General features: G+C 46.0%; 1 protein-coding gene across 1 annotated transcript; it reads right to left on the reverse strand.

The window, feature by feature from the left end:
• Positions 1–7859: 7859 nt before the first annotated feature.
• On the reverse strand, positions 7860–12397 carry KLK14 (kallikrein-related peptidase 14). Its single transcript, XM_008581597.1, has 5 exons — positions 12358–12397; positions 11334–11505; positions 9367–9620; positions 8966–9102; positions 7860–8307 (listed from the first exon to the last, which is right to left on the reverse strand). The coding sequence occupies exons 1-5, from the start codon at positions 12395–12397 to the stop codon at positions 8155–8157; spliced, it is 756 nt and encodes a 251-aa protein (XP_008579819.1). The 3' UTR covers positions 7860–8154.
• Positions 12398–14094: the final 1697 nt, after the last annotated feature.

The raw sequence follows: 14094 nt of genomic DNA on the forward strand, positions 1-14094 counted from the left end.
TCCAACTGCCTACTCAACGTCTCCATGTTCAAAACCAAAGTCCTTTTCTCCACCCCCTCTCACATTCCAAACACGCTCCTCTCGTGGTCTTGGTCTTTTCAGTAGATGGTCAGTCCATCCTTTCATCACTCAGCCAAAGCCTCAGTCTCCCCCTTGAATTCCTTTTCTCACACCACACACCCATTTTGTTACCAAACCCTGTCGGCTCTACCTTCCTGTAGACCCATAACTTCTCACCATCTTCCATTCTTGCCACCCTGGTCTCTCCCAGCCACCATCATCTCTCACCTAGATTATTGCAAGTTTCCTATCTGGTCTCTTTGCTTCTGTCCCTGTCTGCCTATATGAGGGTACTTCAAAAAGTTCATGGAAAAGTAAAATCAGAAGGTAATATGCATAGTTCCATGGACATTTTGAAGTACCCTTGCACTGCATTTTCAACACAGCAACCAGAGTGACCTAGTAAAATGTAAGTCAGAGCAGGGCACTCCTCTTCTCAAAATCCCGCAGTGGCTCCCACCTCACTAAGAGTGCAGGTAGCATTTCCTTATGGTGACATATAAGGCACTAGGCCACCTGGTCCCTGATCCTCCTCTGATGTCACCTTCTACCCTTTTCTCTTCTCCTGCCCCTCTCATGCCCGGCATGCTCCCATTTCATGGCTTTTGTACCTGCTGTTTTCACTACCTGAAAACCTCTTCCCCAAGACGTCTGCATGGCTCCTTCCATTCTTGTCATACTCTCCATGAAGACTTCCTTGGCCACTGCAGTCAGAGGTCCCCAAGACAGGTTCAGTGATTCACTAGAAGGACTCCCAGAACTCAGAAAAGCTGTTGTACTCATGGTTTTGGTTTATTACAGTGAAAGGATACAGATTAAAATCAGCAAAACAAAAAGGTGCCTAGGGCAGAGTCTAGGAGGGACCAGGTGTGAGATTCCACTTGTCCTCTTCCGGTGGAGTCTTATGGATAGTGCTTAATTTTCCCAGAAACAATGTGTGACAACATGCGTGGAGTATTGCCAACCAAGGAAGCTCACCCAAGCCTTGGTATTCGGGGTTTTTTGTTTTTGTTGGGGGTTGGTTACACAGACATGGATGCCTAAATGTGTACTTGACCTTTGTTTCCAGATCCTCCAGAGGTTAAACTGATACGACATGCCCCTGATCCCCACTATAAGCCATACTGTTAGCATAGATTATCTGGCATGACTCAAGGTCCTCAAGTAAACAAAGACATTCTTATCAGGCAAGATATTCCAAGGGATTAGAGGTTATCTCCCAGAAGCCTGGCAAGGGCCAAACCTTTCTTTGTAATGTGCAGGCTTTGGACAACATAGGCCTGCTGGACTGCACAATCAAACTTTATGTTTTACTTATTCATTTGTTTCTTGTCTGCCTCCCCTCTAGAATGTAAGCTCCCTGAGGGCAGGCGTGCTTAACTGATTTGTTTCTAGAACAATACCTGGCACACAATAGAATTAAATGGATATTTGCTGAATGAATAAATGAACTACAGACATTGTTGAGGGTGTGGAGAGATAGGATCCCTTCTTTTCTAGACAAAACCCTGCCAGTATTTGGTGAAATTGATTAACAGTAAGACTTCTGGTCCAGTGGTTCTGCTCCCGTGTGAATATTCTAGGTACATAAGTGGCATGTTCAAAAATAATCGTTATCAAGTGAACAGATATGATGTAGTGGGGGGAAGGGGAGAGAGGGAGGGGGGAAGAGGAACAGGTAGAGGGTCATGAAAATCAACTACAATGTCTATTGAGAAGTTAAAAAACCAAACCAAACCAAAACAACAAGAAACCCAAAAATAGTCATTATACTGTTACTTGGGTAGTGGAGGAAACCTAGATGTCCATCACTGGGGGACTGGGTCAATAAACATGGTGGATGTCACTATGGAGTGACGCTTCTCAAATTTTAATATGCATTGAGTCCCCTGGGGATCTTGTTATAATGCAGACTCTGATTCAGTTGGTCTGGGGTGAGGTCCAAGACTCTGCACTTTAATAAGCTCGAGGTGATTCCGATGCTGCTGTTCCCTGGATCACACTATGAGAAGCAAGGATATGCATTAGAGAAGTGCTGTCCAATAGAACTTTCAATGATGATGGAAATATTCTATCCTTGCACCATCCAATATGGCAGCCACTAGCCACATATGGTATTGAGCACCTGGGATGTTGTGAGTATAACTAAGGAATAGAATTTTAAAATGTATCTAACTTTAGCTAATTTTAATACAGAAATGACTTCATGTGACTAATGGCTACCACATTGGACTGTACATGTCTAGAAGATTCTGTGGCAGTTAGAATCAATAAACTAGATGAACAAACAGCAATGTAAGTAGATCGTTAAAAGAGCATTTGGTGAAATCAGAACACCTATTTCATACTGCAAATTATCACCTACATTTACCTTCCTTCATGCCCTATTTCATTGACTATAAAATGTCGTTGATTGTATTTGTGCTACTATTTTGTATACTACTGAGAAAGGAAGAAAAGCTGCCAATTAAATTATGACATGATGCCGAAGAATGATGCTGTTAGTTGTAAGATACCTCTCAATTTCAGGGATGTTGAAAAGTGAAAATAATGTACATCTTAAAATCAATGAAATGTGGTACTCAACCACCATAGCTGGGACTGTGAGTTGGAAATCAAATTAAAGTAATCTTTAATCTAAACTACTTATGCTTAGCTTTATAGAAGGATGCAGGCTGAGAATTACAGCATGGTCTGTATCATCTCATTGGGGGCCCGAAGCTACCCAAGTACACAGCTTCTTTTGTCTCCTTTCCCCTAAAGGTCTTGTATGGCCGTTACATATGAGAGCCACAGTGCATATATCATCTTGTCACAGAAGGTGTGGAAACTCAGTCAACAATACTCTAAGAAAAGAAAATTACAGGCTAATATCTCTGATAAACATAGATGTAAAAATCCCCAACAAAATGCTAGCAAACCAAATTTAACAGCATATTAAAAGGACCATATGCAATGACCAAGTGGGATTTATCCTGGGGATGCAAAGAAGTTTCAACATACACAGATCAGTAATTGTGACACACTGCATTAACAGAATGAAGGACAAAAATAATATGACAATCTCAATAGATGCAGAAAAATCATTTGACAAAATAGGACATTCTCTCATAATAAAGACTCTCAACAAATTAGGTATAAAAGAAATGCACCTCAACATAATAAATGCCATACATGACAAGCCCATGGCTAACATCATACTCGATGGGGAAAAGTTGAAAGCTTTTTCTCTAAGATCACATAGAAGACAAGGATGCCCACTCTCATCACTTTTATTCAATATAGGACTGAAAGTCCAAGCCAAAACAATTAAGCAGGAAAAAGAAATATAAGGTATCCAAATGGGAAAGGAAAAAGTAAAATTGTCTCTGTTTACAGATGACGTGATTTTATATATAGAAAACCCTAATGAGTTTACAAACTGTTAGAAATAATAAACACATTCAGTAAAGTTGCAGGATACAAAACCAATATACAAGAATCAGTTGTGTTTCTATACACTAACAACAAACTAAAAGAAAAAAATTAAGAAAATTATCCCACTTACTTATTACAATCTAATAATTAGAAATAAATGTAATCAAGGGCCGGCCCGTGGCTCATTCGGTAGAGTGCAGTGCTGATAACACCAAGGCCACGGGTTCGGATCCCACATAGGGATGGCCGGTTCACTCACTGGCTGAGCGTCGTGCTGACAACACCAAGTCAAGGGTTAAGATCCCCTTACCAGTCATCTTTTTAAAAAAAAAAAAAAAGAAAGAAAGAAAGAAATGTAATCAAGGAGATAAAAGACCTGTACACTAAAAACTATAAAACATTTATGAAGGAAATTGAAGATGGCACAAATAAATGGAATGATATTCTGCATTCATGAGTTGGAAGAATTAATATTATTAAAATGGCCATACTAACCAAAGTGATCTATAGATTCAATGCAGTCCCTATCAAATTACATTGGCATTTTTCACAGAAATAGAAAAAATAATCCTAAAATTTATATGGAACCACAAAAGACCTCGAATAGCCAAAGCAATCTTGAGCAAGAAGAACAAAGCTGGAGGCATCACACTGGCTGATTTCAAAATATACTACAAAGCTATAGTGATCAAAACGGTATTGTACTGGCACAAAAATAGACATATAAACCAGTGGGACAGAATCTCTCTTCTATGCCAAGAAATAAATTCATGTATTTATGGTCAACTTATCTTCAGCAAAGATTCCAAGAACACACAATGGGAAAAGGACAGTCTCTTCAAAAAATGCTGTTGGGAAAAATGGATATTGTATGGAGAAGAATGAAATTGGACCCCTATCTCACAACATATACAAAAATCAACTCAAAATGAATTAAAGACTTAAACACATAAGACCTGAAACTATAAAACTAAGAGAAGAAAAAAGGGGACATTGGTCTGGGCAATGACTTTTTGGATAGGACCCCAAAAGCACAGGCAACAAAAGCAGAAATAGACAAATAGGATTGCATCAAACTCAAAAAAAGTTCTGTGCAAAAAAAAAAAAAAAACAACAATCGATAAGAGTGAAGAGACAATTTGAAGAATGGGAGGAAATATTTGCAAACCATATATTTGATAAAGGTTAATATCCAAAATATATAATGAACTCAAAGCCACTCAATAGCAAGAAAAAAAAATCTGATTAAAAAATGGTCCAAGTCCTCATACCAGCCAGCCACCAAAAAAAAAAAAAAAAAAAGGGCAAAGGAGCTGAATAGCCATTTCTCAAAAGAAGACATATAAATGGCCAACAAGTGTATGAAAAGGTGATAAGTATCACTAATCATTAGGGAAATGCAAATTAAAACCACAATAAAATATCACCTCATGCCTGTTAGGATGACTAGTATCAAAAAGACAGATAACTAGTGCTGGCGAAGATGTGGAGAAAAGGGAACCTTGTACACTGGTGATGGGAATGTAAATTAGTACAGTTATTATGAAAAACAGTAGAAAAATTAAAAATAGAACTACCATGTGATCCAGCAATCCCATTTCTGGGTATGTATCCAAAGGAAATGAAATCAATCTCAAAGAGATATCTGCACTCCTGTGTTCACTGCAGCATTATTCACAATATTCAACATATGGAAACAACCTAAGTATCTGTTGATGGATGCCTGGGTAAAACAAATGTAATATACATATTATTACTTATTATATTACACACACACATACACACACACACACTCACACACACATGAGGGGTGTTCAAAAAATTCTTGAAAAAAATGCCTGGGATGAGGCTGGGCCCAGAGGACACTTGGCTCAATTTCCATCTGAGGAGCCAACAACAGAGAAAACTCTTGGCCTTCAGACCTGGGCAGGAGAATAAATGCATTTTCACTGAGGTTTGTTCCTGGCCCTGCCCCTGCAAGAGGGTGGTGGGCCAGAGCACCCTGAGCCTGGGGTCTGTGGCTGCTATTTTTTTTTGAATTTCTAAATTATTATACTGAATTAAAACAAGCATTCATAGGGCCGGCCCGGTGGCGCACTGCTGCAGTGCGCCGCTTGGGAGTTCGGTGGTGCTCCCGCCGAGGGTTCGGATCCCACATACAGACCGGCCGCTCACTGGCTGAGCGATGTGCGGGCGCAGCACCGAGGGTTGCGATCCCGTTGCCGGTCCTGGTCCGGTACGGGCGTGACACTGAGGGTTGCGATCCGTTGCCGGTCACGAAAAAAGACAAAAAGGAAAAAAAAAACAAAAAAAACAAAAAAACACAAGGATTCAGCATTCATAAAAGTACACAAATTGGGCACACAGCTCAGTGCATTGTCCCACAGTGCATTGTGTGGAGACCACAGCCTAGCCCAGAAGTAGACCTTCCCGATATTCCAGCCCCGCCCTCCAATCCTGCTCTTCCCCACAGCTAACCGCTCTCTTGACTTCAACAACAGGTTGGGTTTCCCTGTTTGCACTTCATAGAAATGAAATTATACTGTGTGTGTATTTCTATGTGTGGGGTGGTGGTGATGGTCTGGCTTCTTGTATTCAGTGTTAGTGAAATTCAACCATGTTGTCTGTAGCTGGGAAAAAAAAGGTTCACAAAACGATTTGTATTATCTTTTAAGTCCATTTTCCCATGAGCATTTGAAGTACCATTTTCTGTGTGTATAAAATATTTTTCAGCCTCATAGAAGAAGGAAATTCTGTCATTTGTAGCAATATGGATGGATCTTGAGGACATTACACTAAGTGAAATAAGCCAGACACAGAAAGACAAATACTGCATGATCTCATTTATATGTGGAATAAAGTCAAACTCTTAGAAACAGAAAGCAGAATGGTGGTTACCAGGGCCTGGCGGGTGGGGGGATCAACAAGAAAAAAGAAGGTGCAGCTTCCATTTTCCAACAATCATTTGGGCTGCTATAGTCATGCAGGTCCCGGACCTGCTACCTAAGGGCTCCCCAATACTGTGCTGCCCCCACAGAAGGTGAGGCCCACACAACAGTCTACTTTATCTGAACTCTGTATTGGCCAAGCACAGAACTTTGAAAGACAGACACTAAGATCGTGAGGTCATTCCCAGGTAGACCTGTCCAGGAGTATACCAGTAAATATTTAACAGTGGCTCTCTGAGAAAAAGGCTCTTCTCTGTAGTGTTTAACAATTTCTGTGGTGTAAATACTCCCACTTCGGCTGATGTCAAGCTACTAGTGTGACGTCACTAGACACGGAGTTGGGGAGAGATGTGCATAAACTCACCGTTGCAAACCTAATACAGTAGACATAAATAATCTCAAAGCACAAATATTAGTTAAAATAATTAAGAATGAATGAGTTTTGAGTATTTGTTGACATTATTTAAAAAATAAACTATTTAATTCTAAGTTTATGTCATTTAATTTTTTCATAATGGCTGAATTTAGCAACTGGCTGTCAAAATTCCTGAACATTTGCCAGTAGGTTTTTGCAAGCTGGTATGAGCTGGCTCTGGCACACACTGGGCCTGCTGCCCAGCCCAAGTTTATTGACCTCTTTACTCATAGGGACTCTGCTTTACTTTTAAATTATGTTTATTGTTTCTTGTCTGTCTCTCCCTGCTAGAATAGGAGCTCTGTGAGGGCAGGGATTCTGACTGGCTTCTTCCAGCACCTAGAACAATGCCTGGTGCATAATAGGTGTGCAATAAACACTCATTGATGAGTGAAAGTAAGAAAGAGAATGAGTACTGATAACACCAAGGTCACAGGTTTGGATCTTGGTACTGACCGGCAGCCAAAAAAGAAAAAAATATTTCTCACACAATGGTTTCATGTAAATCAGAAACAGCACAATGTGACAGCACATGTTTTCCAAGGATGCATGGTACTATTCAAGGCCATTTGTGTTGGTGCCTCTGGGGAAGGAGGGGAACAGGGCCAGGGATGAAGGGTGGAAGTAATAAATAAAACAAGGGAAGCGCTTTGTCTGAACTTGAACTCAGGAGTGTGATTAACTCAACTCTCCTCACCCAAGATCCGATTAGGAAAAAGAGAATCTCTATTTGCATAGAATTTTCCAGGAAACAAGGCAGTTTGCCTGGACCACTGCAACTCCAGAGAGGAGGCTCGGAGAGGTGCAGTCCTTCTCTAGGTCACACTGCAGGGATGGGGTGTCACACCTGAGTCAGCACTTGTCAGGACATGGCTCCTGGCTGGGCACGATGCGGCCACTGTGTACATGTTTCTTGAATGAATTAAATGAACGAATGAATGAGATGAGGGATTATCCCATTTTTATTGTTATTATTTATTTAGTTTTTAGAGACAATGCGACCTTTGAAAATTGTCTTCTTTGGAATATGATGCCAATTCAGAGCCTCTGCGCTCCTGCCCTCTGTGACTAAGGGGGTCGTAGATAACGATGATGATGATGTTGTGGGAGTAGAGGGCATGGGTGGGGAGAGAAAACCTGAAGCAACTGCTCTGGGAAAGGGAAGGTCAGAGCTAGGTGTAAGGATCAGGATGCCGGGGGCTGGGGCTCCTGCTTTGAGGGACGAGGGGCTGGAGTCTTGGATTCCTGGGTCCTGAGTAGAGAGGGGAGGGCCAAGCGAGGAGGGCAGCTGGCATATAGTCACAAGGACAACAATCATTTACTCTGAATGGTTTCCCGGATCCAGTTTTGGTACTTGCACAGGTTGGTGTAGACCCCGGGGTAGCCAGGCAGGGCACAGTGCTCCATCCCCCAGGACACAAGGCCCTGGAGCTGTTCTCTGCACACCAGGGGTCCCCCGGAGTCACCCTGAGGGACAGGGACAGAGATGGAGACACCTATGGACTGGCAGCCAGAGCCTTGGGCATGGAGAACCCAAGAGGCAGAGATGGAGAGAGAGATGGCTGAGATACCAGGGCAGGGACTCCAGCACGTGGTGCTGCCCCAGCTCTGGGGTGGTGGACACTTCCTTCTTTCTTCACTGGGTCCTGCTCTGTGTCTATGTCTCTTTGTCTCGGTCTCTGCCCCTTGGTTCTCACATGGCCCCTCTCTATCTTAGCTCTATCTCTAAAAAACTGTGTGCACCTCTCGTTTTATTTCTCCTTGTCTCTGCCTCTCTCAGCGATGGGTTAAAACTTCTAGGGGCCCCAGCACAGGTTTCCAAATACCCATATGTTCAGGCAGCACTCTATAATCTTTCCATGAATTCATCCAATTCCACCAACTACCCTAAGAGGTGTTATTCCCATTACAGATGAGGAAACTGAGGCATAAAGGGGTTAAGCCCATTACCTACCCAAGGGGCACAGTGCCAGGAGGCAGGGTAGCCTGGCTATCAAAATCTCTCTCAGTCCCTGGGGTTTTCCTCTCTCCTGACAACCTCGGCTGACTCCCAGGATCCTGAGATCCTTTGGTACCTAAAGCTCCAAACAATTCTCCCTCCTCCAGTTCCCACCCTGGGTCTCACCTGACAAGAGTCCTTCCCGCCCTGGGGAGTCCCTGCACAGACCATGCCCGCAGTGATGGCTCCAGAATAGGCCCGCTGGCACTCCTGGTCCGAGGAGATGTTGATGTTCACGCACTGCAGGGAGCTGGGGTACCTGGCTGGGGGGCGCTGAGGGGTTATCACTCCAGCAAGAACAAGGCCCCGCCCCTTCCTCCTTCAGACTCAGAAACCCAGACCCCCAATCCCTCCTTCCCAGGCCAAGGAGTCTGGGTCCCCAGCCCCCTCCTCCCTCAGACCCAGGAGCCCAGGCTCCAGCCACCTCCTCCCCTAGATCCAGGAGCCTAGACTCCCTACCCTTCCTCCCTCAGACCCAAGAGTCCAGGCCCCTAGCCCCCTCCTTTCCAGGATACAGGAGTTCTCACCAATGGGGCTGGATGTGGTCCCCCAGCCTGATACACGGCAGAGGGTCCCAGGGCTGGCACAAGACCTGGCCAGGGCAATGGGCTTCACTGCCCTCCCCAGTTGGGCAGGCTTCTCCAGCCGTAGCAGCATCAGGTCGTTGTCATGGGTTCTGGAGTTGTAGCTGGGGTGGGGCACTTGGCGAGCCACACGCAGCACCTGCTCAGTGGCCTCCCACTTCTTCAGGTTGTGCTTGCCCAGGGCTACCCGCAGGATCCTGGCCCATGACCCCCAAGAGTGGTGCTACTCACGGTCTGACCTGTAGACCCCTCTTCACCCTCCAGTCCCATTCCCTTCCCTGGTGATGGTCTTTCCTAAGTCTAACCTGCTTCCCTTCCCTGCAGGCTGAGAATATGTTGGACTCGTGCCTGTTTTCATGGCCTGTGCATTCTTTCTCAGCTCAACCCTACTTGCCTCCCCTTCCTCTCTTGGCCTGCGCTCTGTCTCCTGGCTTTTGCGTAAGGTGATGGTTGGGAGTTCTTGGCTCAGTCCCAAGGTCTATGCTGGGTTCTAGGCTTTGAGTTCCAAGGGAGACTCTGGGTTATGGCTCTTGGCTGTAAATCAGAACTGGTATTCTGGAATAGGCTCCATCCTGGTTCTAGTCTGGGCTCTGGGCTCTAGACATTTTTAATTTTTGACTAGGCTAGGATCAAGATTCTAGATTGAGTCTGTATTATGGTGTAACTTCTGGATTCTGGTGTGAGCTTTCTGTTTTAGGGTAGCGTGGGTGTTCTATTTTGAGCTCTGCATAATGACTTGATTCTGGGTTCTAGATTCCAGTATGAGCTTTCTGTTTTAGGATAGGCTGAAGCTTCTATGCTGAGCAATGGAATAGGACCTAAGCGATGGATTCTGGACACTGATATAAGCTCCACTAGATTGAGCTCTGGGTTCTTTATCAAGAAAATTAAGACAATGGGTTTTTTTTTTATAGGGTTTTAGACAATGGTTTGATCTCTGTGCTCCAGTTGGGCTGAGAGTTCTAAACATTGATCTGAGCTCCTGATCCTAGGCCAGGCTCTGTTTCAGACTGAATCTCAGACTGTAGTCTGGGCTCTTGGTTCTAGACCCTGATCTGAGCCCTTGATCTCAGGTTAGACTCTGGATTCTACTTAGAGCTCTAGATTAGGGACTGGATATAAGGTTCTAAATGCTTGTTTGCTGGTTTGTGTGGGATATATGTTCTAGACTTGAGGCTGAGCTCTGGTCTCTAGATTCTACATGAAACTTCAGTTTATACCCTTCTATCTGGCTTATAGGCACTGCATAAGATCTACCCTGAACTTCAAGGCAGGGATCTCGGTTCTAGGTTCATATCTAAAATCTGGGAGAGGTGCTGGGTTCTAAATGGGCCTACAGATTTTGGTCTGCATTCTGGGATTTAAACAAACACTGGGTTGAGGTCTGGGTTCTAGGCTGCTCAAAGAGGAGCTATAAACTAGACTATAAATTAAACGTTGGATCTGGAGTGGGCTCCAGATTCTGGGTCTATTCCTACAGCTGTATGTTCCAGCTGTAAGAGGGGTTCTGGAGTTATGTAGGTTCTGAACTAGGCTCAGTGTTCTAGGTAGTTCTGAATTTCTGAATGTAGATTGTGCCCAAAACTCAATTACCAGTCTGGAACGAGCTAAGCTTAGTCTCAGTAAAGAGCTTGGCCTCTGGATAAAACTCTGGATTATATGTTAAGTTCTAAGCTGGCCTATGTGTTCTAGGCTGCTGATCTGCTTTCAGAATCTAATCTGAATTCAAGATTTATGTCTGGATTCCATGTTCTGAGCTGTGTTTTTGTTTCTAGGCTCTTCTTTAGACCCTGAACCAGGACTCAGCTACTAAACTGGATTCTACACAAAGCTCCAGGTTCTCCGCTAAGTTCTGGGGCTCTAGATTCTGGAATTCATTTGGCACAAGAATAGAGGAGGGGGTCACTCACGGACGGGCGCAGTGAGCAGCGGTGATGGCCCACTGGCTTGACAGCAGGGCCCCTCCACAAAGGAAGCGGCGTCCGGGACCTGCCAGTAGGGCCGCCTGCCATGGCTGGGAGTTCCGGATGCATGTGTAGCCACCAATTATCTTGTTCTCATCCCCCTGGCTCTGTGCCATGGCTAGGAACAGACAGGGGTGGGGTGGGCGGGGAAAGCAGATGAACAATCGCCCTCTACCCCCCAACTCTGTAGAATGTCCAGAATTGACAAATCTTCTTTCTTTTGGTCTAACCTTAAACCACCCACCTCTATATGCTCCACTCAGTGTGAGATATGTTCAGCATTGCCCCCATTATTGCTCCAACACAATCAGGGAGTTTTCTAACACTCCCCCAAGTCACCTCCATAGTATCCCATGGCCACGTCCCCCAGAGCCTTGCTACATCTATAACTTTGGACTCCACTCTCCCATGAATACCATCATCACTTCTCACCATATGCCACACATTCCACCCCCCATTAGCCCTTCCCTGACACATTCAAGGAGCTTCCTGTCTCTTCCACAACTGTCCCACTCAGTGTGACCACAGGATCCACGATCTTGCCCCCCAGTTACTCCATCCACTACTCCTCATCCCCTGCCACGAACCCACCACCCCGTCATCACCTTCCACCTTCTGTCTGACAACGAGCTGTCTTTTCCATATTATTTCTTCCCTAACAACATCAAGCAGAGCCCTGTGGCCCTCATTTCTGATATGACCCACTCAGGATCTAACAATTCTCTATCCTTCCATATTTATCTCTCCTCACCTCCTATAACTGCCTCTCTCCCCAAGCCTGCAATTTCCTAAAATCTCCACAACTCAGAACTTAGGCCCCCAGCATGCTCCTCAGCCACAACCCCAAAACTACTCCCTACTCTTTCCCTGCAGGCCACCCATGAACATCCTGGGTCCCCAGGACCCTTCCCCATCTATTTGCAGAGTCTCCAGGGGGACGCCCTTGCCTCATATGCCACTGTTCTCTTACCTACAGCCAAGACTTGAAGTGCTGTCAGCAGGAGAAACATTCTGGGGGCTGGGGGTCGGGTTTTGACAAATGCCGAGAGAAAGTGAGAGAAAAGGACCTGCAAGAAACCCAGGGGCTAAGAGGCAAAGCCAGCAAGAACCACTCATGCAGAGACCAAAACTCTCAGAGACATGGAGACAGAACGGAGAGGTAGAGGCCAGAGACCGAGACGGAGGGGTCTGGGACTCCCCAGGTGGCAGGACGGAGGATGCTGGGCAGGGCTCAGGTCCCGCCTTGATGTCTTGGTGCCTGAAGAAGGTAGGGATGGTGTCTCTCTTCCTAGTCACACTGGCAAAGCCTTTTATCCCTGGTCTGAGTAGCTGGCCCTGCCCCCACCCCCACCTCCCGCCCTTCTCCTGACACTTTTTAAAAAAATTTTTTTATTGCCTAGTTCCCATTCCAGGACTCCCTCATCCCATCCGCTCCCTCCCCTCTCTGGCCAGAGAAGCAGCCACAATTGTTAATGAGAACCCGCCCGGGGAAGATATTATAATCTGGAAGGAATCCAGGGAGGGGGACCCCAGGGCAGGGTGGTCCGGGGAGGGTTCCCGGCCTGCGATGGTGGACTCTGTGCTAGATTCGTGAAATCAGGGTGGGGTAGGGGGTGCTCGGAGCAGGTGCTGGGAGGGGCTGAGAAAGGGAGGGACAGGCACAGAGAGAAGCAGCCACAGGAGGAGAGGCAGAGGCTAGGAAAATCCACAAGAAGATATGGAGGCGCAGAGTCAGAGAAAGAGGCTGGGAATACGGGCCCAGAGAGAGGCATGAAGGTGGAGGGAACTGAGGAGAGAGACAGGAAAACAAGAGGAAGGCGAAGGTGATGGCAAACACAGAAGGCAGAGGGAACAAACAAGAGAGGGCAGGACGGGGTGGGGATGCAGGGCCCGCAGGAGACCGGCGGGAGGCACCTGCACTGGGCAGTCCTGTCCCTCTTGCTTCCTCACTGTGGGGTCCTCACGGTCCCGAGAGGTGGGGGAGCAGGAGCCCCAGCAAGGAGAGAAGGGTTGACGCCAGACCTGGAGATCCCAGACTCGAGCCCTGCAGAGGGGCGGTGAGAGCTCGGTACAGAGTGAGAGACGGAGGCCCAGAGAGGGGGACAGAGACCCCAACAGAGGTAAAACCATACGCAACACAACAATCACCGTTTTAGCCGTCTGTAGGTGCAGCTCAGTGGGATTACGCACATGCACGTCGTTGCGCGGCCACCACCACGGCTCATTCCCCCCAGACTACTTCCTCTCCCCGAGCGGAGCTCTGCACCCACTGGACGCTGTCGTTCCATCTTCCCGTCCCCTGAGCCCCGGGGCCACCCTTCCACTTGCTGTCTCCACGAGTGTGACTCCTCTAGGCGCCTCACATAAGTGGGATCATACAGTGCTTGTCCTTTAGTGTCTGGCTTATCTCACTTAGCACAGTGTCCTCGAGGCTCACCCATGTCGTAGCGTGTGTCAGAATTCCCTTTCTTTTTAAAGCTGAACAACGTTCCACGGTGGGTGTTACATCTTGTTTATCCACCTAAGTGCTTCATGCGGGTTAGTCTCCTCGCTCCCTCGTTTCCTTCCTCTCTCCTTTCACCCCCCCCCCCCCCCCCTTTTCTCTCTCTCTTCCATTCAACGAATATTTACCCGGTATGTATCTGTCATGGTTCTAGGCACTTCGGAAATAGCAATAAAGGAAAAAAAAAAAAAAAAAAAAAAAAAA

This window comes from Galeopterus variegatus, unplaced genomic scaffold, assembly GCF_000696425.1.
Source record: "Galeopterus variegatus unplaced genomic scaffold, G_variegatus-3.0.2 Scaffold2402, whole genome shotgun sequence".
NCBI classification, from domain to species: Eukaryota; Metazoa; Chordata; class Mammalia; order Dermoptera; family Cynocephalidae; genus Galeopterus; species Galeopterus variegatus.